The 22,190-nt window shown below is 44.8% G+C and overlaps 1 protein-coding gene across 1 annotated transcript in view; it reads right to left on the reverse strand.

Annotated features, from left to right (window-relative positions):
- DIS3L2 (DIS3 like 3'-5' exoribonuclease 2) overlaps positions 1-22,190 on the reverse strand; it is a 322,655-nt gene that overhangs the window by 275,624 nt on the left and 24,841 nt on the right. Inside the window, 3 exon segments of the mRNA XM_061637537.1 lie at positions 9,504-9,557; positions 16,244-16,383; positions 19,780-19,938. Coding sequence (XP_061493521.1) covers positions 9,504-9,557; positions 16,244-16,383; positions 19,780-19,938 — 353 coding nt within the window.

The following is a 22,190-nucleotide window of genomic DNA, read 5'->3' on the forward strand; positions in this document are numbered from 1 at the left end:
TGTGTAGCCCTAGTTTCCCTGCAGCATCTCTTGGACTGACCCCTTGGCAATTGATCCCGGACCTCCACTGACCTTGCTTCTGGACTTCTGACTCGGCAAGTACGCCTCGGATAGGCCTAGCAGATTTACAACCCGACTGCTGGCTAAGGACTTTCCTTCCCTGCCAAAGACCCAGGAATTTCCAGCCCCCCCCCCCTGGCACTGCTGATGCAGTGTAGAGCTGACACCTGGTAAGAACAGGACAGGAAGCCCATTGCCCATCTCTTCCTTGCCACCTAATGTATGGTCACTGGGGACAGGCTGTAGCTCAATGGAAGAGCTTCTGCTTTTGCACGCAGAAGTTCTCAGCTTCAATCCCTGGAGTCTCCGGACTGGGCTTGGAATTGTCCCCTGCCTGCAACCTGCAGGACCACTATCAGTCAGTGTAGACCAGTGGTTCCCAACCTTTATGAGCACGGGACCCCCTTTATAAGCTGAAAAAAAATTGTGACCCCCTCCCCCCAGGGAGGCAGGCTGGCTGCCAGAAAGGAAGGGGGAAAGCAGCCTTTCTTGCAGGCTTGCTTCTTTTTGCTTCACAAAAAGCCCTCTCCTCTCATTCTAAGTAAGGGCGTTGCCAGTAGCGGCAGTGCAAGGAGGCAGGAATCAGTGACAGTAATCCCTTCTTCTTCCTGGTAGCTCCACCCTCAGCCTCCTTTGGCATCTGCCATGTATTTTATAGGCAGATGTCTGCCCTTAGTGCACCTGAAAGACGCTCTGGCGCTTCAGAAAAGGCCTCCCCTCTCGTTTGGAGCAAGGGGGAGGTGTCATCTGCAGCGGTAGTGGAAAGCAGACAGTGTCGAAGGAGTGAAGCCTTTTTTAAAAAAAATTAATAAATAATTCATTTCTTTACTGTTCACGGCCCCCTCTGGATTACTTCACAGCCCCACTGGGGGTCCCGGCCCCCAGGTTGGGAACCACTGGTCTAGACAATACTGAGCTATATGAAGCAATGAGTGCGGCTCAGTATGAGGCATGCTCCCACGGCCTCCACTGGTCCCAAGACTTTCCCGAGGAGAGACGTGTTCATCAAAACAGTCCTGGAGAACAGGCATCTCGCCTTTGCGTGGCTGGAGCTGAAGTGCTGTGCCAAGTAACCTCATGGGGCTGCTTCCTGGTAAAGCCAGCAGGGAGAATTCTAGGCCACTCCCGGGCGTGAAATCCGGCAAGTGGTGTGAAATGGGCAAGACAGCACGGCACTCAGGGAGAAGGGCTACCACAGTCCCAGAGGGAAACTGGATCCCAAGAAACAGCCACAATGGTCCAATCCCACTGAGGAGATGAGGCACTCCCAACAAATAACCAGACGTGTCAGCAGAAAACGCGGGAACCTGTCCTCGCCCATTTCACAGCCCCATGGGGGCTCTTTGCAGCGCTTTCCTCTGTTAAATCTCAATTTCAGCCTTACCAAACAAGAGGGGGGGGGAACCACAGAGAAGTAGAAGCCAGCAGGGAACCAAGCCCAAAACCCCGGCAGCTATCTGAGGAGACAAGGAAACAGAGGTGTTGGGAGCAATCTCAGAACCACACCTGCAAAGTAGGAGCCGTTGTGTGGCCCTGGAAAGCGCAACACAAAACGTAAGGGATCATCTACCAGGAATTCCTCCCGCTCGCGCCCCGCAGAAGTTCCCTGGGCTCCTGTTGGGAGGAATGGCAGGATATAATTGCTTTTAATACGTCTTTTAATATCTTTAACCCTTTTTTTAAAGATGTTTTTAAAGTTGTTTTTTAATGTTTTTAACGTTGTTTTGTTTTAATGTATTTTAAGGTCTTTTTATGATGTTTTAAAGTGTTTTTAGCGTTCCTGTTTGCCGCCCTGGGCTCCTGCTGGGAGGAAAGGCGGGGTATAAATAAAATAAATAAAATAAATAAATATAAATTTAATAAATAAACAAACAAACACTTTCAGTAGTAGAGTTGCCTCTCAATTTGAATGCTGAACAGCGTAATCATCAAGGAACCGGAATCAAAAGCAGGTTTGTGCCATGTAGATTTTCCCCAGTGAAATGCCAAGTATTGTCATCCAGCCTAAAAGGTTTACTTCTTACACATTGGGGGGAGGGGTTTAGCCTCATTAGTACATCTGGAGCCATGTTTGAAATGGCTTCTACTTCACAGAGTTCTGCACATTTCAGTGTGCGATGCAGTGAACAGATGACATCACATTAAACCAGTCACAACAAAGAAAGCCTCCATCTGTTTCCACAAGAGCGTATAACAATTTGGACGTTCTCTGGGCATGGGGGGGGGGTTGCAAGCATACTTTAATCAAGATGGTCCTCCTCTTTTATCTGATGTGCACAATGAGGCTGGCGAGGGAAGCGAGGAACAACAAAAAGGGGTTTTTCAGATATGTTCGAAGCAAGAGAAAGACCAAGCAAATGGTGGGACTGCTGCTCAATAAGGATGGCAAAATGTTGACAGATAACGAGGAAAAAGCAGAACTGCTCAACGCCTATTTTGCCTCCTTTTTCTCCCAAAAAGGGAACAGTGTGCAACCTTGCATCAGTAGCAATCTCAGTAAGGGGTCGGGATTGCAGTTCGAGATTGATAAGGAGCTAGTCAGGAAATACCTAGTTAACCTAAATGAGTTCAAATCTCCAGGACCTGATGAACTGCATCCCAGAGTATTGAAGGAACTTGCGGATGTACTCTCGGAACCTCTTGCCATCATCTTTGAGAAATCCTGGAGAACGGGAGAGGTGCCAGAGGATTGGAGACGGGCAAACGTCGTCCCGCTCTTTAAAAAGGGTAAAAAGGAAGATCCGGGGAATTACAGGCCAGTCAGTCTGACTTCAATACCAGGAAAGATATTAGAATGGATAATAAAAGAGTCCATTGGCAACTATCTAGATGACAATGCTGTGATTAGAAGGAGCCAGCATGGGTTTGTCAAGAATAAATCCTGTCAAACAAATCTCATCTCTTTTTTTGATCAGGTCACTAGCCTAGTAGATGGTGGAAATGCTGTAGATGTCATCTATCTAGATTTCAGCAAAGCGTTTGACAAAGTCCCCCACGACCTTTTGATTAGCAAACTCGTCAAATGCGGACTACATGGAAATACTGTCAGGTGGATTCACAACTGGTTGGAAAACAGTACTCAAAGAGTGGTCGTCGGTGGCTCTGCTTCGGACTGGAAGGAGGTCTCGAGTGGAGTGCCGCAGGGTTCTGTCCTGGGGGCGATACTCTTCAACATTTTTATCAATGACTTAGATGATGGGGTGGAGGGAAGCCTTATGAAGTTTGCGGATGATACGAAACTGGGAGGGATAGCTAACACAATGGAAGACAGGAATAAAATCCAAAGGGACCTGGATGGACTAGGAAATTGGGCTGAAATTAATAAAATGACATTCAATAAAGACAAATGCATCAGGATTCTGCATTTAGGCCACAAAAACAAAATGCACGGGTACAGGATGGGAAATACCCGGCTTAGCAGTAGTGCGTGTGAGAAGGACCTTGGAATTGTAGTGGATCGCAAGTTGAACATGACCCAGCAGTGTGATGCTGCGGCAAAAAAGGGAAACGCGGTTTTGGGATGCATAAACAGAGCTATAGTTTCCAGGTCGAGGGAAGTAATAGTCCCACTATATTCTGCATTGGTCAGGCCTCATCTGGAATACTGCGTTCAGTTCTGGGCGCCTCATTTTAAGAAAGATATAGACAAGTTAGAGCAGGTTCAGAAGAGGGCGACAAGGATGATAGCCGGTATGGAGAACAAGTCTTATGAGGAAAGGTTGAAGGAACTTGGCATGTTCAGTCTGGTGAAGAGAAGGCTGGGGGGCGACATGATTACACTCTTTAAGTACCTGAAGGGCTGTCACATAGAGGAGGGTACAGATTTGTTCACTGCTGCCCCAGAGGGTAGGAGTAGGTCTAATGGTTTTAAGTTGCAGGAGCGTAGATTCAGATTGGACATTAGAAGGAACTTCTTGACAGTAAGGGCAGTTTGGCAATGGAACCGACTGCCTAGGGAGGTGGTGGGATCCCCTTCGCTGGATGTCTTCAAGCAGAGGCTGGACAGCTATCTGCGGGAGATGCTCTAGCTGTGGACTTCCTGCTGTGAGCAGGGGGTTGGACTCGATGGCCTACAAGGCCCCTTCCAACTCTATGATTCTATAATTCTATGAAGGCTTTAAGAAGCAATAGAATTCATTGGCCTGGTTCACACATTAAACCCAGGCTAGGGAAACTGTGGCTCTCCATTCCAGATATTGTTGGACTCCAGATCCCATCAGTGCCAGCCAGCATGACCAATGGTCAGGGATGGTGTGATCCAACAACATCCAGTCAGCCAGAGTTTCCCCACCTCTGAATTAAACCATACTTAAAATAAGCTATGGTTTAGTATGAACAAGCAGTGAAACACCTCCATTTTTAGCACACTACTCATTCACATTAAACCATAGTTTATTTTAATGGTGGTTTAATGTGACATGCAAACAGAGCCATTATCAGGAAATGGCTTCTCTCCTAGGATGGACACAAAGGAATCTTGGAAACACTTCTAATCAGGTTCTGTTCTTTGAAACCCGTTTGTGAGCTTGGCCAAAAGGCCAGTGCTTAAGCCGTCGCCATTTTGCAGGGGCTATATGCGTTTTCTGGCTTTATCTGTGGCTGTCTTCCTAAACAGTGCAATGAATTCTTGGCAAAGAGTTTTATAAGCAGAACATCCCAGGAACCCCAAAAACAGCTCCTCAAAACTAACAGCGTACACTATATACTTAGAAGTGCCATAACCATCATTCCTTCACCTCCAGGAGGCCTGAACCCTGTCATTCAAGGACTAAGAATCTCCAACAAGAGAATTAATGGTGCCCTCCCTACAACTCCTGGGATTCTGTTGGGGAAGCCATGCCAATGAAACTGGTATTGCTGGGCCATCCATCAGTGAAAACCATCACCATCCGACCAAAATACATCTTGCCACACAAGGGTGGTGGGTGTCGTGAAATCTAGTTCCTGGCATCTTCATTCAGTAGTAAACACCTTTCTTCAGTACTCTTCACACACACAAAACAAACTTTCCAGATGTGGAGGCCCAACTCCCACGAGAGTTCCCTTCCGTTGTCTTTGCCCACAGTTTCTTGCAAGCTCTCACCAATCCAAGCTTTCGTAAGTCAGGAGTCCGTAATTCTTGGAAAACCCATGGCCACTTGCAAGTTGCCCACCCTCCAAGCTCCGCTGTTGCCAGAGGGTGGAAAAGCTCAACATAGCTCCAGAGCTGCCTCCTCTTGCCCTCATCCCATGACTGACCACTCTGCTCTCGCCTCAGCACCATTTTCAGCTCCTGCCCCCAGCATTGTTCCATGGTTATTATTTCCATTTGTCAGTCACTTTAAACAATAAAAAGTCTCAAAGCGTTTTGACAAAATAAAAGGCAAGGCATAAAATACACTTTCAATCCAGATTTTTTTAAAAAAGCAATGACAATACAAAATTCATTAAACGCTGATATTAATCCTCTGCTCACCCTGCTAAAGAAAAGCCTGGAGCCACAACAGCCTGAAGGCAATGGCTTTTCTCAGCCATGCATGCAGGGCCATTGCTAGGTAATTAAAACGCTTAAGGCACAGCCTCATGATGACACAAACATGCCTCTTTGAAAATCAAGGTGGCAAGTGGCTGGATCTCATTGGCCTGTAGTTTCTAGTGTGCCTAGTTATTGGGAAAGCATTTTTTTTTAAAAGGCAGGAGTTAATCTACAAATGAACCAGTATCAGATGCTACCAGTATGGAGTCTCTGTGTTTCTAAGGCAAGCGCAGAGACTGCCTTAATTATCTGCTACCAGCCAACAGAAGCACCACTTTCCCTTGCTGGCAATAAAAATGCCCTTTCCTTAAAATTGGTCCGATCCATGTAGACTATGTGGCTTGATGAAAACTGCACTGCGAAAAAGACACGGCATGTGCAACAGGGAAATACCAGCTGAAGAAGCATCTTGGCCCCAGTGACGAAGTGTCAAAGTAAGAAGCAAGTTTGGAAACAGGACAAATTGGCCAGGGCACACGATGTTTCCATCACCACACTTTTTGACCTTGTAAATCCCAAACTCCAAAGTAAGCTGACTCAGTGAACAAACACAGCAGCAGATATGCAAGTAGAAAGCCCACAAGGAGGTAGGGGGACTATCCAGTGCATTGTACAGAACGTCACATGCATGACTATCAGCGTGCCAGACAGAAGTCATGGGTATGCGCTCGGTGCAATGAGCTCCCGGTCCTTGGAGATCAAGGGGGCTGACCTGGAGAAGCTGAGAGAGGCAAGAAAGTGGGTGCATGTGACCTTCAAAGGCATGACAGAGGTATCCCACTCCCAAAGCGATAGGTCTCCACCTACTGTGGGGTGGGGGAAGAAAGGCAGAGTGGGCATGAATTCATCAAGCTATTGCTGGAGAAAAAGCTATGATTATCCTGGGGGGAAGAGGTCTTGCATCCCCCACAACAACTGTATACTTGTTGAAAAAATAAATGATCGCCTAGGAAGGCCCACAATGCCATCTCGGCACCTTCTATTCTGCCCCGGTGCTGGGATTCTTTACGACGATGGCTGCCCTGATGTAAAACTAAGGCCATTCCGCAGAAAGACAAGTTACTCTCTGCAGCCACTCAACAGCTGTGCAAAGGCTGCCTCCCATGACAAGATGCAGAAAAATTGCAAAGTTTCTTGGACTAACATAATTCAGCCTGGAAGCTGTTCTTCTGATGAGTCCAGATTTTCTCTTCCCCATCCCCCTCTTGCCTCAACTCCTGAAGTAATCCCACCACATACTTAAAAATGTTTTACATCATTCAAAGGAAGGGCCTTCTCAAGTCAGTCATCACTCTGGTGCTGTTGCAGCCCCTCTTCAGGAGTCAGCCATGCCAGCAGGTGACCGACGGCAGTTCCTTTGCCCTATCGTTTAGTTTCTTGCACAATAAGGAAAGTCACAAAAAGTGGATTTGCCATACGGCAATTGCAATGCCAGATCTGCCCTCCTGACAGGGGAAACAAGAAATCCTCTCTCTTCATTTTGTCGCTTATCATAACCATTTGTTTGTACAAAGAAATGGGCCCTAAGTAGTTAAATCATATCCCTCCCCCCAAAAAAATGGATCCCTCCTCATTCCCCAACAAAGCCTAAGGCTACAAAATCCTGTGCCCACATAACCTGGGAACATAGTGGGACTTGCTTGAAGTAAATTCAAGTTTACAATTCAGTTTTAAAAATGTGATTTAGTGCTTTTAAAGACCTTGGGCCTTGTTTCATTCTGATGCAATATTAACTGTTCTGGTTTTATATTTATTATTTATATATTTATTACATTTGTTAGACACTTTATTAAAAAAAAGTCATTTCAAAATAGACTTAACGAGAAAAAAGGCAAACAAATAAAATCAACCGCCATCCTGGGCTCCTTCAGGAGGAAGGGTGGGATACACATTTAATAAATAATAATTAACAGCCCAAAAATGCCACATTCCAAAAAATGATCCTCCACTAATACAATATGAACAAGTCCAAACTTATCCCAGTGCCAACAGCCTGGGAAAATACAGATGAAAAACTGACAATGATGGCACTAGGCACATTTCCCTGGGAAGAGCATCTCACAATTGGGGACCAACACTGAAAAAGCTCATTTTATTTATTTATTTATTATTTGATTTATATCCTGCCCTTCCTCCCCGCAGGAGCCTTGTTCTCATGTGGTCACCCTCCACATGCCCCTTCAATGTTGTATTTTTATACTTTATGGTTTTACTAGACTGCCCAGTTATACTGTTAACAAATAAATCTTAATAAATAAATGAGAAGAGGACTAGGTCCTAAGAGGGAGTAATTAACTGATTTTTCTGGCGATTGCTGCCAGCTAATATTTCAATCACAGGGCCATGCCTTTGCTGCCCATTTGAAAACACCCGAAGAGTCTGGACTCTGGAACATTGTCCACCCATTGCAAAAAGCAACTGAGATGATCATAGCAAATGGCCCAAGGTCCCTACAAATATCCATGCATCTATGCTGTATAAAAATGGAAAAATAGGCTCTAAAAATAAAATAAAAATGATCGTAACAAATGGGAACCACCAATTATCCACAGTGTTCTGTTGTCTTTGAATAATGAATATACATTCCACCCAGGATACAAATACGTGTCTTTTTATGCATCAACATAATGGTGTATTAACCAGTCAAAATAATATGCATTCAGATATACATCTACAGCCTGGCTCATACATATCTGGGCAGGTGACAAGGAACATGTGAACCGAGGAGGAGGAAGAACCATTCACCTGACCACCTCCACACAAAATGCACATTTTTGGAAGGGGGAAGATCTGCACAAATTGGGCCGCTGCCCAACTGAGCACTCACACGGGGTGTCCAGCTCACAAGTGGCATGAGAGGAGAGCCCATACTACTCCTTTAACATGCAAAGTTTGCTGCCAATCTAAAGGCATGCCAGCCTGTGTGAAATAATTATTCAATCCCTGCATTATCCCTGTGGTGGGCTGACACAACCCTGATGTTAGAAGTTCCTACAACCTCTAATGAACTTCTTCATGCCAATGTGGCAGAGAGGTTAGAATGCTGGACTTCAACCAGGGAAATCCAGGTTCAAATCCCCACTCAGCCATAAAGCTTGCTGGGTGACTTTGGACAGTCACAATCTCTCAGACAAGCCTACCTCACAGAGCTGTTGTAAGCCTAGAAGTGTGTGTGTATGCCGGGGGGTGGAGGAGCCTTATATACCTCATTAAGGTCCTCAGAGGAAAGAGGGGCAGGATTATAAGCAAACAGAACAGCCCCAGTGTATAAAAGCACACTCATGGCCACCCAAGGAAGCAGTTAGCTCCTAGTATAACAACACATAAGTTGCATTCACCAGGCACCCACATCACAAACCTGACATTCTTAAGTACACTCAACTAACGGCCCTCGAAAGGAAGAAGTGGAGGTACACCCAGTCTCACAAACTGCACGTGGTCTGGCATTCAGAAGCAAGTACATTAAAATGCAGCACGCACATTACTTTGACATCAGGTTTACAAATTAGCTCATGCAGCAAACCAGCAGCAAAGAAGCACATTTGTTTCGGGGAGCTTAACTTAGTCTGGGGAAAATCTGTAAGCCATCTGTAAGCATAAGCACAAACCCTTGATTTAGAGCTAACTGGTGGTCTCCAACCTGGGTTCAGCTGGCTTTGGCAGGCTTAAAACAAGCACCACCTCTAGTACTAGAAGTTCAGATCACTGTGTACCAGAATACCAGTCGCCGTTCCTGATATATTGGCAGTTATTTCAACAAGGTTTTCGTGGACCACAGGGTGGGTAGCAAGCAACGCGTGATGGATTGCACCCAACGATTTACATGCTCTGTGCATATCTTGGGATTTAATTCCTTGCTACTCCATCAAGTCATGGGGGCAGTTCACTCAATGTCCGTTCACCGATTACTAAGTTACACATTACTTACTGGAGATGGAATGAAGGCTTCATGGTACTTCTTGGGGTTTATTCTCAGGGATCCCTTTAAAAAACAAAGACAAAGAAGAACTGAAATTAGATCTGGAGTTATTTTTATGCAATACCAATATGACTACTAGAGACAACTTGCCTTTTATTACAATGACACCTCCACTAAGAAGGTGGCACCATGTTAAGTTCCTAGAAAAGAACAATGGAAATACTGCATTGGCGTCAACACCCAGGGCTTTCATCATAAGTTCCAACAACACGGACCAGAGCTGGAAAAGGATAGGGCAGGGGTGGGGAACCTTTTCCACCTTGAGGGCCACGTTCCCTTGAAAACAACCTTCTGGGAGCACACACCAGTGGGTGGGCCCAGAGCCAAAGTGTATAGTACCAGAAGCATGAACGGGCGGAGTAACAGATGCAGCTCTGACTTTTCTAAGGTAGGCCACACACAAAAAGCCAGGAGTATCTATATACACCCCTCCCTCTGCCCTCCACCCAGGCAAGCAAGAGGCTTTATCATGGCTCAGGGACCCATTCCAGCCAGGACTTGAGGACACAGAGCAGGGCGAGCGAGGGAAGAGGGGTGTGGAGGAGCATCCCAAGGGCCAGACAGAGAGGCATGGAGGGCTGCATTCATCCTGCAAGGCAGAGGCAGGGCCTGGACCTTCTGCAGCAAATGGAACTGGTTGGATATAAGCCCAACTCTTGCTGCAGATATGGAGATGTGCTCTCCACAGTATCAGCAGCCCTCAAATGGCTTCTCTAGAGCAGAGTCAAGAGGAACGTGAAGGTCAGTGCTGCAGCCACACCAAGACTATAAAAGGCCAATCAATTTATGAGGAGAGACTGAAAGAACTGGGCATATGACAGCACTCTTCAAGTACATGAAAGGTTGTGACATAGAGGAGGGCCGGGATCTCTTCTTGATCGTCCCAGAGTGCAGGACATGGCATAATGGGCTCAAGTTGCAGGAAGCCAGATTTTGACTGAACATCCAGAAAAACATCCTAACTGTTAGAGCCATACAAAATGGAACCAATGACCTAGAGAGGTAGTGGGCTTTCCAACACTGGAAACATTCAAGAGGCAGCTGGACAGCCATCTGTCAGGAATGCTTTGATGTGGATTCCTGCATTGAGCAGGGGGTTGGACTTGATGGCCTTATAGGCCCCTTCCAACTCTACTATTCCATGATTCTATGATTCAAGCATACAGAACAAACTGAGCCATAAAGGTGTAGAAAAGACAGGAAAATGACTGGTCACATTTTCCTGCTTTGCCCCTACTTAAAATATGAGTCTTATGCTCCCCAGAAACGTCATGATACTGCACCATCCCACTGACTGTGCATCTCTGCATTTGGACCATGTGGCCATTTTGACCAGGCCACACCTTCCTGCTCCACACCTGACATCATATATAATGTCAAGTGTGGGACAGGTCAAAACCTGGCTCAGCCAAAAGGGAGTCTGCAGGCACCACCCATCAGCTGGTCGCTTTGCGGGCCATGCCTTTGCCTGCACACTTTGATTTCAAACTGTGCAGGCAAAAACTGGTCACACAACATTACTGAGTTAAAAGGTGAATGACAGGTAAGCCCACCTATCAAACTTGGTCCTCATGGGGTGGCTAGTTCCCCACCCCTGAGCTAGAGGAACAAGGGAAGTTGAACTCCATTTCCCCCAGGAAGGATACAACTAGCTCAGCCATGAGCCGGGAGAGGGGCAGCAGAGACCTTGCTTCCCCCTTCTCGGGCAGAACAGAGAACGCTGCATCAATGGCCAATTGCCCTGGGACTGCAGAAGCCAGAGAAGGACAACTAGGTCTCTGCCACTAGTCAGAGGAGCATAGATTCCTGGGTAGGGGGGTTGCATTGTTTTAATGTGTTGTGAGCTGCCATGGAGATCAAGAGGCAGTGCATCAATCTTTTAAATAGGTACATTTCACAGCCTGAAGCAGGTACATACAGTACCCAGTTCTCATGAGCATTAGCAACCTGCTGGGTTATTTTGAATCACTTTTTCTAATAATGCCCAACACTGAATTTGCCTTTTCTGCGTCCATCGTGCTGAGATGTGGGCCTGTGCTTTGATTCTTACTAAGGGAACACTGCCCTAGATCGGCCTTCCCCAGTCTGGTGTCCTCCAGATGTTAGGGTCATTCCTGACCATTGCACATGCTGCCTGGGACTGATGGGAGTTGTAGTCCAACATCTGGGGGGGGGACCTGTCCCCTTAAGGGAAGACTGGACAAGACCCACCCACCCAACAACAACTTGGCTAAAATTATTTTTCAGGCTCCCTAGTGATCTTTATGGCTGAGTAATGATCTGATCATTAGTCTCCCCACTTCACTTTTTTTTTTTTTTTAGAAACACCCTTCTTTCTGTCCTGAGGTGGTATGTAGATTAGTATGTAGCTGTTAAATGACAAGATTAACTGGCAAAATTACAGGACTTTTTTGCATTCAAGTGGAAATCAAGGAATTGCAGTGAAGCAAACAGTTCAAGTTATTATCTAAATGACCCTATGCTCAAAAATAAAATATCTGTTCTTGCTTGGATCTGACTATAATTGTTTTACAAGAAACCTATATAATCATGAATACTTTTTAGAATGAAGTAAAGTCATAAAACATTCTGCAAAAGGTAGTTTGAGTGCCTTCAGTGAAAAACTGTACCTCAGTGTGTATAAAACGTAGCCTTTGCATGCATGTCACTATTTAAAATTGCAGCCAAGCTTTAATGAGAGGAATTAAACAAAGCTTTAATGTGGAAGTTTTCAATGAAGCTTTGAAAATTATTCCAATTACAGTTGAAAACAATCATGGAACGAAACGTTTTATTCCCATATAAATTCACTGTAACAGGTTGGTGATGTCTGTTTGTTTTGGCAGTCTGGAAAAACTCAGAATGTTGGTGATCATACATGAAAAGTATGCTGATTTATGGGGGAAGTAGCCAATTCTAAGACTTTTTCTTCACACAAGGGACCCAGCACTAGCACGTGGACATATTACTGATCCGTCAGACGATACTTCTATAGAAAACACGCTTTGTTTTACATTACACTAATAAAAGTTACTTAACAGGCATGTTTCAAACCATTTGAGGTTTGAAATACCTTTTGGATATTACCTATATAAGATTCTTTGCTCATATGTGGAAAACAGAGCAGATATGCAGGGCAGGAACTTTTGGTTCCTGTGGCCAAGTATTGGAAACTCCTGTTACACAAGCCCTACTGAAACAAATGGGATTAGTGCAAGAACACACATTTCATTTCAATGGATCTATCGAGACTTGAACACACAGTGGGTCTTGAACTCAGCCTGTGGCCTACACTAGTATGCCTCTAAATACCAGTCTCTTGGAAGCCAAGTGGGGAGAGCACTGTTGTGCTGTTTGTGGGCTTTCCGGAGCATCTGGTTGGCCAATGTAAAAACAGGACGCTACACTAGATGGGCCGTTGATCTGATCCTAGAGGGCTCTTGTGTTCTTGAGCCAAATCGCCAAAGAAGGCTCCTTACACCAATAGGCCAGGAGAGGTCAGGAGGAACTCCCAGAAGTTCCTAGGTCAGGTTGCTCAGAGACTTCCTCTTGCTGGCTACAGGCCACCTTTGCCTCACCCCACCTTCAGCTGCACAGGAGCCAGATTTGGCAGGGGCTTGTGCAGCAAGAGAGGTTCCTAGTGGACTCCACTTTCAGCTACCCACCAGAGGTAAACAGCAGCTTGGGAAAGAGAAAGAACATCTGAAAGGAACTTTTCTTTCACCCCATCATTCAATCCTAGTTCTCAACATTTAAAAACTTTGCAGTGAGCAGATCTAATGAAAAACCCCATCTCCAAATAGCAAGGCTAAAATTCCCAAGATAGCCATATGACTACAGCCAATCTGTGCGGGAATTGCTGGCACTGCATAGATGGCTGGCATGCACCTAAAAAGATCTACTTTGTGCGTATTACCACCCAAACTTCAACAAATCAGAAAATGACCCCAAAGCAATGACAGTCTGCCTCAGAATGCATACATATACACATCATTTTTTCCTCCTGTACTTTTCTTCTGAAAAAGAGAAGAACTCCCCACATTTCTCTTCAAAAGCAGATGGGCCTTATTATCTGTGCCTATGAAAATCCTATTTACAATGCTGTGCATTTCACGCTGTGATATCATATCTGGAACCAGCCGCTCTCCCCATCTGCAAAGAACAACTGTTCTCACATGGGTGTCAGGGGCCGGAGCTCTGGCTGCAGAATCTCATGATGTCATCCTTAACCCGCATTACTTTGCAATCAGTCACAAACAATAACTGCTATATTTATCGGTGTAGATTTTTGTTTTTTCAATTGTGTAGGAAGAGAAACCGGAGAAAGCAATTATGGAGAAACCGATTGGTTCCCAATCAGAAAGGGTGTGAGACAGGGGTGTATTTTATCACCATACTTGTTTAATCTATACGCAGAACATATCATACGGAAAGCGGGATCGGACCAAGATGAAAGAGGTGTGAAAATTGGAGGGAGAAATATCAATAATTTAAGATATGCAGACAATACCATACTCTAAGCAGAAACCAGTGAAGATTTGAAATGAATGCTGATGAAAGTTAAAGAGGAAAGCACAAAAGCAGGACAACAGCTGAATGTCAAGAAGACTAAAGTATTGACAACAGAAGAAGAGTTCTGTTGCACTCAGGTCCTGCTTGCAGGGCATCTGGATAGCCTCTGTGAGAAAAGAGTCCTGGACTAGGTGCACCTTTGGGCTGGCCAGCAGGGATCTTTATATGTTCATATCCCCAGTTAATTGTGGCTATAGCTGAACGTCAAAGAGACTAAAGTAATGACAACAGAAGATTTATGTAGCTTTAAAGTTGACAACAAGGACACTGACCTCGTCAAGTCATTAACCAAAATGGAGACAACAGTCAAGAAATCAGAAGAGGGCTAGGACTGGGGAGGGCAGCTATGACAGAACTAGAAAAGGTCCTTAAATGCAAAGATGTATTGCTGAACATTAAAGTCAGGATCATTCAGACCTGATCTCTATGTATGGATGTGAAAGTTGGACAGTGAAAAAAGCGGATAAGAGAAAAATCAACTCACTTGTGCGTACCATGCACTGCGAAAAAGACAAATAATTGGGTGTTAGAAGAAATTAAACCAGAATTATCAGTAAAAGCTAAAATGATGAAACTGGGGTTATCATACTTTGAACACATCATGAGAAGACGTGATTCACTAGAAAAGACGATAATGCTGGGAAAAACAGAAGGGAGTAGAAAAAGAGGAAGGCCAAAGAAGAGATGGATTGATTCCATAAAGGAAGCCACAGACCTGAACTTACAAGATCTGAACAGGGTGGCTCACGACAGATGCTCTTGGAGGTCACTGATTCATGGGGTCATCATAAGTCGTAATGGACTTGAAGGCACATAACAACAACAAAGAACAAATTAAATCAGAACTGTCACTAGAAGCTAAAATGATGAAACTGAGGTTATATTTTGGACACATCATGAGAAGACGTGATTCACTAGAAAAGACGATAATGCTGGGGAAAACAGCAGGGAGTAGAAAAAGAGGAAGGCCAAACAAGAGATGCCTTGATTCCATAAAGGAAGCCACAGACCTGAACTTACAAGATCTGAACAGGGTGGTTCATGACAGATGCTATTGGAGGTCGCTGATTCATACGGTCGCCATAAGTCGTAATCAACTTGAAGGCACATAACAACAACAACAACAGGAAGAGACAGTCATCATTCAGGGGAGAAAAGGAGGTGTACTGGAGTTCTTTCAATTGTTTAGGTCAGGTTATCTTCACACCTGACCTGGGGTGTCAGTACTTTTGAGAAGGTTTGGGAGGTGCAGTGTAGGGCCTAAGTCACTATATTCTGACTTTCTCCTTCAAAAACCATGACCATGACTGCAGAGCTGGACGGGATCCACTAGGTCATTTAAGTCAACCTCCAAAGAGTGGATAATCTATGCCTCAAGCATCCCCTGACAGATGCCTCTTTGGGGGAAAAATCTCAAAGGAAGGAGATCCCGCAGCCTCCTTAGTCCCTGTATTATGTCGATGAGCTGCTCTTACAAGTCAGACCAGGGATGCCAAACACAAATGGGATAGAAGGATAAATCCCCCCTAACAAGCAGGATTGCATAGCAGTTTTTCTGTCAACAATATCAATCCCACCTAAATTCACCACTACCTCTGCTCTGATGAATCTCACCCCAGACTTCTGTCCTTCATACCTGGCTTCTAATTCAGACAGAATAAAAGGGAAGCAGCCTGGACTGGTTCCTAGTCTTCAAAATGGCTTTAAAGGTTGTGCAGAGTGTGGGAAGGTGTGACACAGTGGGGACTCCTGACGTTTGAAGCCCACCAACTTAGATATTCAGGTTAGAGGTTAGGCAAGAAAATCCTGCCTTCCTGCAATACGAAACCATTCAATCCTCAATGAAGAAAATGAACATTGCCCCTCTTCTGCCTGTAACAGTTATACATATATTTTAAAAAACTACTCTTCAATCCAATCCATTGCTAAACATGCCCATCTACCAGTTCAGTCTGCTAATGATTACAGCCCTACCTAAGAGATATGTAGGCAAACAAGCACTGGAAAGGGAGACAGAAGGGTGGCCTCCATCATAGCATCCCCAAATATAAATCCACAGCAACAATGGGAACACCTGCTGTTTTTGCAGACAATTGTACACTGTATGATCAAAGCACCTGGATAAGCGTTTTCCTTTTCAGTCCTGCTGAGACATCCTCCTTTGATATGTAGGCTTCAAACACTTTCTTCCGCCCCCGAGTCTGCTTACTCCGATTCTTTCTGTCGCCAGGGGTTGAGCAGGTAGTGTGGGGACCTCCTGAAAAAAGCCAAATCGCTGCTTTACCATACACAACAGAACTGTTTGTTTTAAGACTTTACAGAGACCAATGGCTCAGTTCAGACATCATATAAAACCATGGCTGCTTGATCTGCCAACAGCCCAGAATCAGAAACTGTTGGCTGAAGAAGTTTGGCAAACCATGCATTTCTGCTAACTAATTGATATAGCCACTGCTCTGCCTCCAGAGGCAGGTGTACTATGGAGACAGAGTAAGCTTATGATGCTGACCGAACAGAAAACAAAAGCACAGATGCAGCATCTAAGGATTTTTATTCTGCTCCTTGTCAACAGAGATTCAGCAAGTGCCTTCTGTTTCAACTTTTAAGCGCCTGCTGAAAGCCCTTCTGTTTCGACAGGCTTATGCAGGCAATTAAGATGCTTTTTTTGCAACAACTGACCTTTGTTTTTATAGTTATTTTTAATTTTTTTTAAAGAAAAACTATGGTTGTTTTAATCATGTTGTAAACTGCTTTGATGTTTTTAACGAAATACTGGCAAACAAATATTTTTATAAATAGTAATAATAAATAATCTCATGGCATTTTGAAGCATATTAACACAATGTAGACAATAAAACATTTTTATTGCACTCTGGAGTTTGTATGTTGTACATCTGGAACCCCAAACCATGGTTTGGGTTGACACCATGTGCACACTTCCCAGGGTTTTTTGGGGGAAGGGGGGGATGCTGCAGCTAAATTGTATGATGCAGACGCAATGCCTACTGCGAGAGGAGGATAAAATGCTGGATTAGTGAGGGGGGAGCATCGAACTCAGGGAGACACGGGAGGCGGAAAGGGAAAGGCATGGAACAGCTGAGGGAAAAGCCATGGAGTCAAGAAGATGGCAGTGAAAAGGGCAGACAGTTCAGAGCCTGGAAAAGTTACTTTTTTTGAACTACAACTCCCATCAGCCCCAGCCAGCATGGCCACTGGATTGGGCTGATGGGAGTTGTAGTTCAAAAAAGTAACTTTTCCAAGCTCTGCAAAAAGACCATCAGTGCACATGCTTTTAAAATACACCAATGGTCTAGGCCAGCCTTTCCCAACCAGTGTGCCTCCAGATGTTGTTGGACCACAACTCCCATCAGCCTCAGCCAGCCTTGCCAATGGTCAGGAAAGATGGGAATTGTGGTCCAACAACATCTGGAGGCACACTGGTTGGGAAAGGCTGGTCTAGGCAGCTCCCGCCCATTTCGATAAGGCTTGCAAAGGAGAATTTCCTAATGCACTGAGTCTCTTGTTACCTACAGGAAGGGGATGTTATTTAGATTTTTGTACCTCAGGGTCGTCGGACAATGGGCTAGTTTCTATACACATTCACACACCCCTCTCTATCCGGGCAAGCAAGAACACAGCTTGGAAAAGTTACTTTTTTGAACTACAACTCCCATCAGCCCCAGCCAGCATGGCCACTGGATTGGGCTGATGGGAGTTGTAGTTCAAAAAAGTAACTTTTCCAAGCTCTGAAACAGTTCACCCTTCAGCCAGCGAGGAAGAACGAACCTCAGGAGCAGCCAACAAAAACTGAACAAACTGTGCAAGCAACTGTTCCTGACCTAGCAACATTACCAAGCTACAGTACAGGGCATGAGTTATTTGTGCTTGGTTCTTATTTACTCCCCGTTGTCCATCTCATTGCTATTTGCTCATCTGGACAGTTCGGAAGTTCAGATGAGCAAGGTCTTTCTCTCCTTCCTTTGCAGCAGCCAAACTGGAAGTCTTCAATTAACAATTGTTTACCAGTTCGAACAAAACAGGAAATTGTAGCCAACTGAAGACTTCCTTGCTTGTTAGCTAGCTGACACAAAGGGAGGATCATGGGGTTGTCATTAGGAATCATTGGGAAAGTGGTTGAAAATAAAACTGCCAATAACATAATGCTGTTTTATAAATCTGCAGTCCAGCTGCATTTGGAATACCATGTACAGTTCTGGACATCTCGACTAAAAAAGGATATTGGAGAGCTGGAAAAGGTTCAGAAAAGGGCAACCAAAATGCTGAAGGGGTTGAAGCTACTCCCCTATGAGGAAAAGTTGCAGCATTTGGGGCTTTTTAGTTCAGATAAAAGGTGAATAAGGGGGGATGTGAAAGAAAATCATTCAAGGTGTGGAGAAGCTGAACAGAGATAAGTTTTTCTCCCTCTCTCGTGATACTAGAACTCAGAGGCATCCACCAAACCTGAATGGTAGGAGATGTTTGAGAACGCACAAAACGAGTTGGCAATCTTGGAGAGCTCATTATTGATATACTCCGGAGTCTAGCTTCACTTGCCATTATTTGTTTTGTACTTAAACACCGTTTTGTTTATATCTATCAGTGTTTTATAGTTTTGTACTTGTGTATTGTCTGAGTGTTTCGTATTTATAAATTGTGGCTTTCACACTCATTCTCCATATCTTTGATTCTGGCATATTTGTCTTGTGCTTTTTGCTGGCAGGAGGGAAGGGAAAGACAAAAGGAAATCATAGTTAAATTGTGGGATTCGCCACCACACGATATGGGCCACTAACTTAAGACGGTTTTCAAAAGAAATGAGGCAAATTCATGGAGGATAAAGCTACCCATGGCCACTAGCCATGACGCTACATGCTACCTCCAGAATTAGAGGCAGTATGTCTCCAAATACCAGTTGCTGGAGAACAGCAGGAGTGTGCTCCTGCACCCAAGTCTTGCTTGTGGGTTTTCCATGAGCATCTGGATGCCCACCCTGGGAAACAGGATGTTAGACAAGACAGGCCTTTGAGCGACCGGGCTGAGTGCACAGGCAAAAGGCTCGTTCATATCTTGGCTGAATAAGAGGAGATACAATCATCCAAACATAGTAATTATAACTCATTGTTATTAACTCATCATTGTTTATCTGTCACTATTTCGTAATTGCTCAAAATGACAAACACCAAACTATATGTTTACTCTGTAATAGTGAATAATCTGGACATTTTAGCAAGAGGGCAGGGAAGGTTGGAGACACGTGGAAATTAGTAAGAAAGAGAAGACAATGGAAATGTACAGGGCAGGTGTGTTCTGCTCAGCTCCTCTGGTCTGCAACTCTTCCCAAGACACTTCCCACATTTCCTCTACAACCATGAGGACTACAACCTTGTTGGCTGCCTGGGTGGACCAGAACCTAGGTTTTCGTGATGTCTGGTTATGGATTCCTGAAGATGCCTAGAGCTTTGTTATCCTGATCTGAGTTACTTGAATGAAAAAGCAGAATCACAAAACGAGAGTTAGAAAGGGGGCACAATGGATCATCCAGGCCAACCCCATAGCGGAGCTGACTTTACTGCAGCTCAACTTCTATGGGTGTCAGAGCATGCCTTCTGAAAACGTGCTTTGCTTTTCAATCACGCAGCCTCCCTCTTCATACCTCTGGGGGTTCCCAGCTGTCGGAGGCTCATCCTGCAGTCAGAGTTGCTCATGGTGTCTGCATGTGATTCAGAGAGCTGTCGCCTCCTTTCCGCATTTGGGGGGACTCTGGCCGATTCAGAGTTGTTTCTGGGCCTCACCAAGCCTTGCTTGTCTGCAACTAGAAGAATCAAAACGTAATGATGCAACACAGAGACAAGAAAGCAAGAGAAGGTCTCTTGCTGTTATCCTAGAGCCTCTCTTTATAATAGGCCAAGTTCAAGGTTCTAGTTTTGGTGTACAAAGCCCTATACAGCTTGGGACCAGGATACCCGAAAGACCGTCTCATCCCTTATATACCCAGTCGATCACTGCGCTCTGCAGGTGAGGGCCTCCTGCACATACCATCTTATCAGGGGGTCCGTTCTGCACAATATAGGACACGGACCTTTAGTGTGGCAGCACCTACCCTGTGGAATTCCCTCCCTTTGAATATTAGGCAGGCACCGTCTCTGTTATCTTTTCGGCGCCTTTTGAAGACTTTCCTCTTTCAACAAGGCTTTTAAGTTGAGACCTATCCCAGTCTGCGTCTGTGCTGGAATTGGTGCTTCAGCCAAAGCAGATTCAGTGCCCCACTGACATTGGAGCCACCATGCCCCATGGCCCCCGGGGGGAGGGTTGGCCAAGGGCTAAAACAGGTTAGCCCGTCCTGATCTAAGAACAGTATTGTGTTTTCAGCACCTGCTGAAGACCTTCCTTTTCCAGCAAACCTTTTATATGGAGTTTTTCTTATCCCACTCTGTATCTGTATTGGATTTGAAATTGTCCTTATATATGAAATTGTTTTATATATGTTCTTATGGTGAAACTGTCTCATGATATTTCATAGATTATTCATAAATTAAATGAAAAGCATGAACAAGTTTATAAACAGCAGCCTGCAAACTTCACAAAGATTGTCAATGGGGGTGATCAAGTCTTGCTAATTTGATACGTTGCAAGCCACTTTGGGCACCGTTTTGTGGGAAAGTGGCATGCAAATAAACTGGCGATGATCATGTATTTCCATGAACTCGTGCTAGGAAACCACCACTAAACAGCAGCTTCCTAGGGTGAATACTTTCAGCTGACTTTCTACATGCGTCATTGGATGTTATTTCCTACATCAGGAGCGAGGAACCTTTTTCAGGATAAGGGAGCATTGCGCTGGTGCAAAGTTGTAGGGGGTCTACATTCCAGTAGTGGACAGGGCCAGACACACACACACAATCTTACACACACACATAGCTATTTCCCATGGAAACAGTGGCATAAATTTAACTCTTAGTAACTCAGTTCAAGTTACTAACCTTCCATTTTCTCCACCGACTTTTTTGTTTCAAGGTTTTATTTAAAGGCTCTTCAGCCCAATTTATTTTTCTTGACCGTGGAAAAGGCAAAAAGAACTCGGTAATCCCAGCAGAAGAATGCAAATCACAATAGCACAGCTACACTGCAAACCTTCCCTTACAACTATTCAAAGCCACCAACTTCAGAATGAAACTGCAATTGGAAAACTGCAAAATGACTTCTCTGCCAAGACATTTCTCCTTCTGCGTCAACCTTCTTGCAAGGGGGGAAGGAGCTGCAATTGCACACTTCGTGCCCCATCAAAGGCCTTTTCTCTCTCAGCTGCTCCCCAGTGAACAGCTGACTGGTGGGAGGGGACCACAGAGAGTGGGATGAAATTTGGTTGCTGGCTGCATGAAGCCCTCAGGCCAAGAGGCACCCACCCCTACCCTGCAGGGTAAAATATCCTGTTCAGGAATTCTGTTCTGTATGGAATGACCCAAAACTAAACAGCTTATGAGTATCCCCTCCTGTTTCACCTTCTTGGTGTTGGGGTGGCAATGACCTAGAAACATACTGGAAAAAATATATATTCAACGCCCCCCCTCCAGCTACCAAACAGTTTGGAAAATCTGCTAGAAACAGTTTCATGAAATCCTTCTCATCATAGAGAAGTTTCACACTTCCTTCCCTCCCCACCCCCCACCTCTTGAAACGGCTTTTCTTTAAAACACAGACTTCTTCTGGTACCTGCAGGATCATGTCCAGGCAGGCCAATCTTATAAAGTTATATCGCATTAATAAGCCCAAAGGATAGAGCTAACTTTGGTTCTGACAGCAGAAGTTACAAGATATCCATGCTCCCATATCCCCAGAGAGGAAAGTTTCCAGATGTATCACATCTCCAACACAGGGGTGTCTTTTTTATTTCCTGGGAATCTCCTTCAGAATATGCCTTAAATCAAATCTTGACCTTATTCTTCCCACCCCCAATCTTTTCAATCCCATGCTTCCAGGAGGGAACAAGGTATTGATTGTGTGGATCGACTGATCTTTGTTTTCGCACTCTCAGACAATCAAACTGCATGTTCTTAGATTGTGGAA

This window comes from Rhineura floridana, chromosome 7, assembly GCF_030035675.1.
Source record: "Rhineura floridana isolate rRhiFlo1 chromosome 7, rRhiFlo1.hap2, whole genome shotgun sequence".
Lineage (NCBI taxonomy): Eukaryota > Metazoa > Chordata > Lepidosauria > Squamata > Rhineuridae > Rhineura > Rhineura floridana.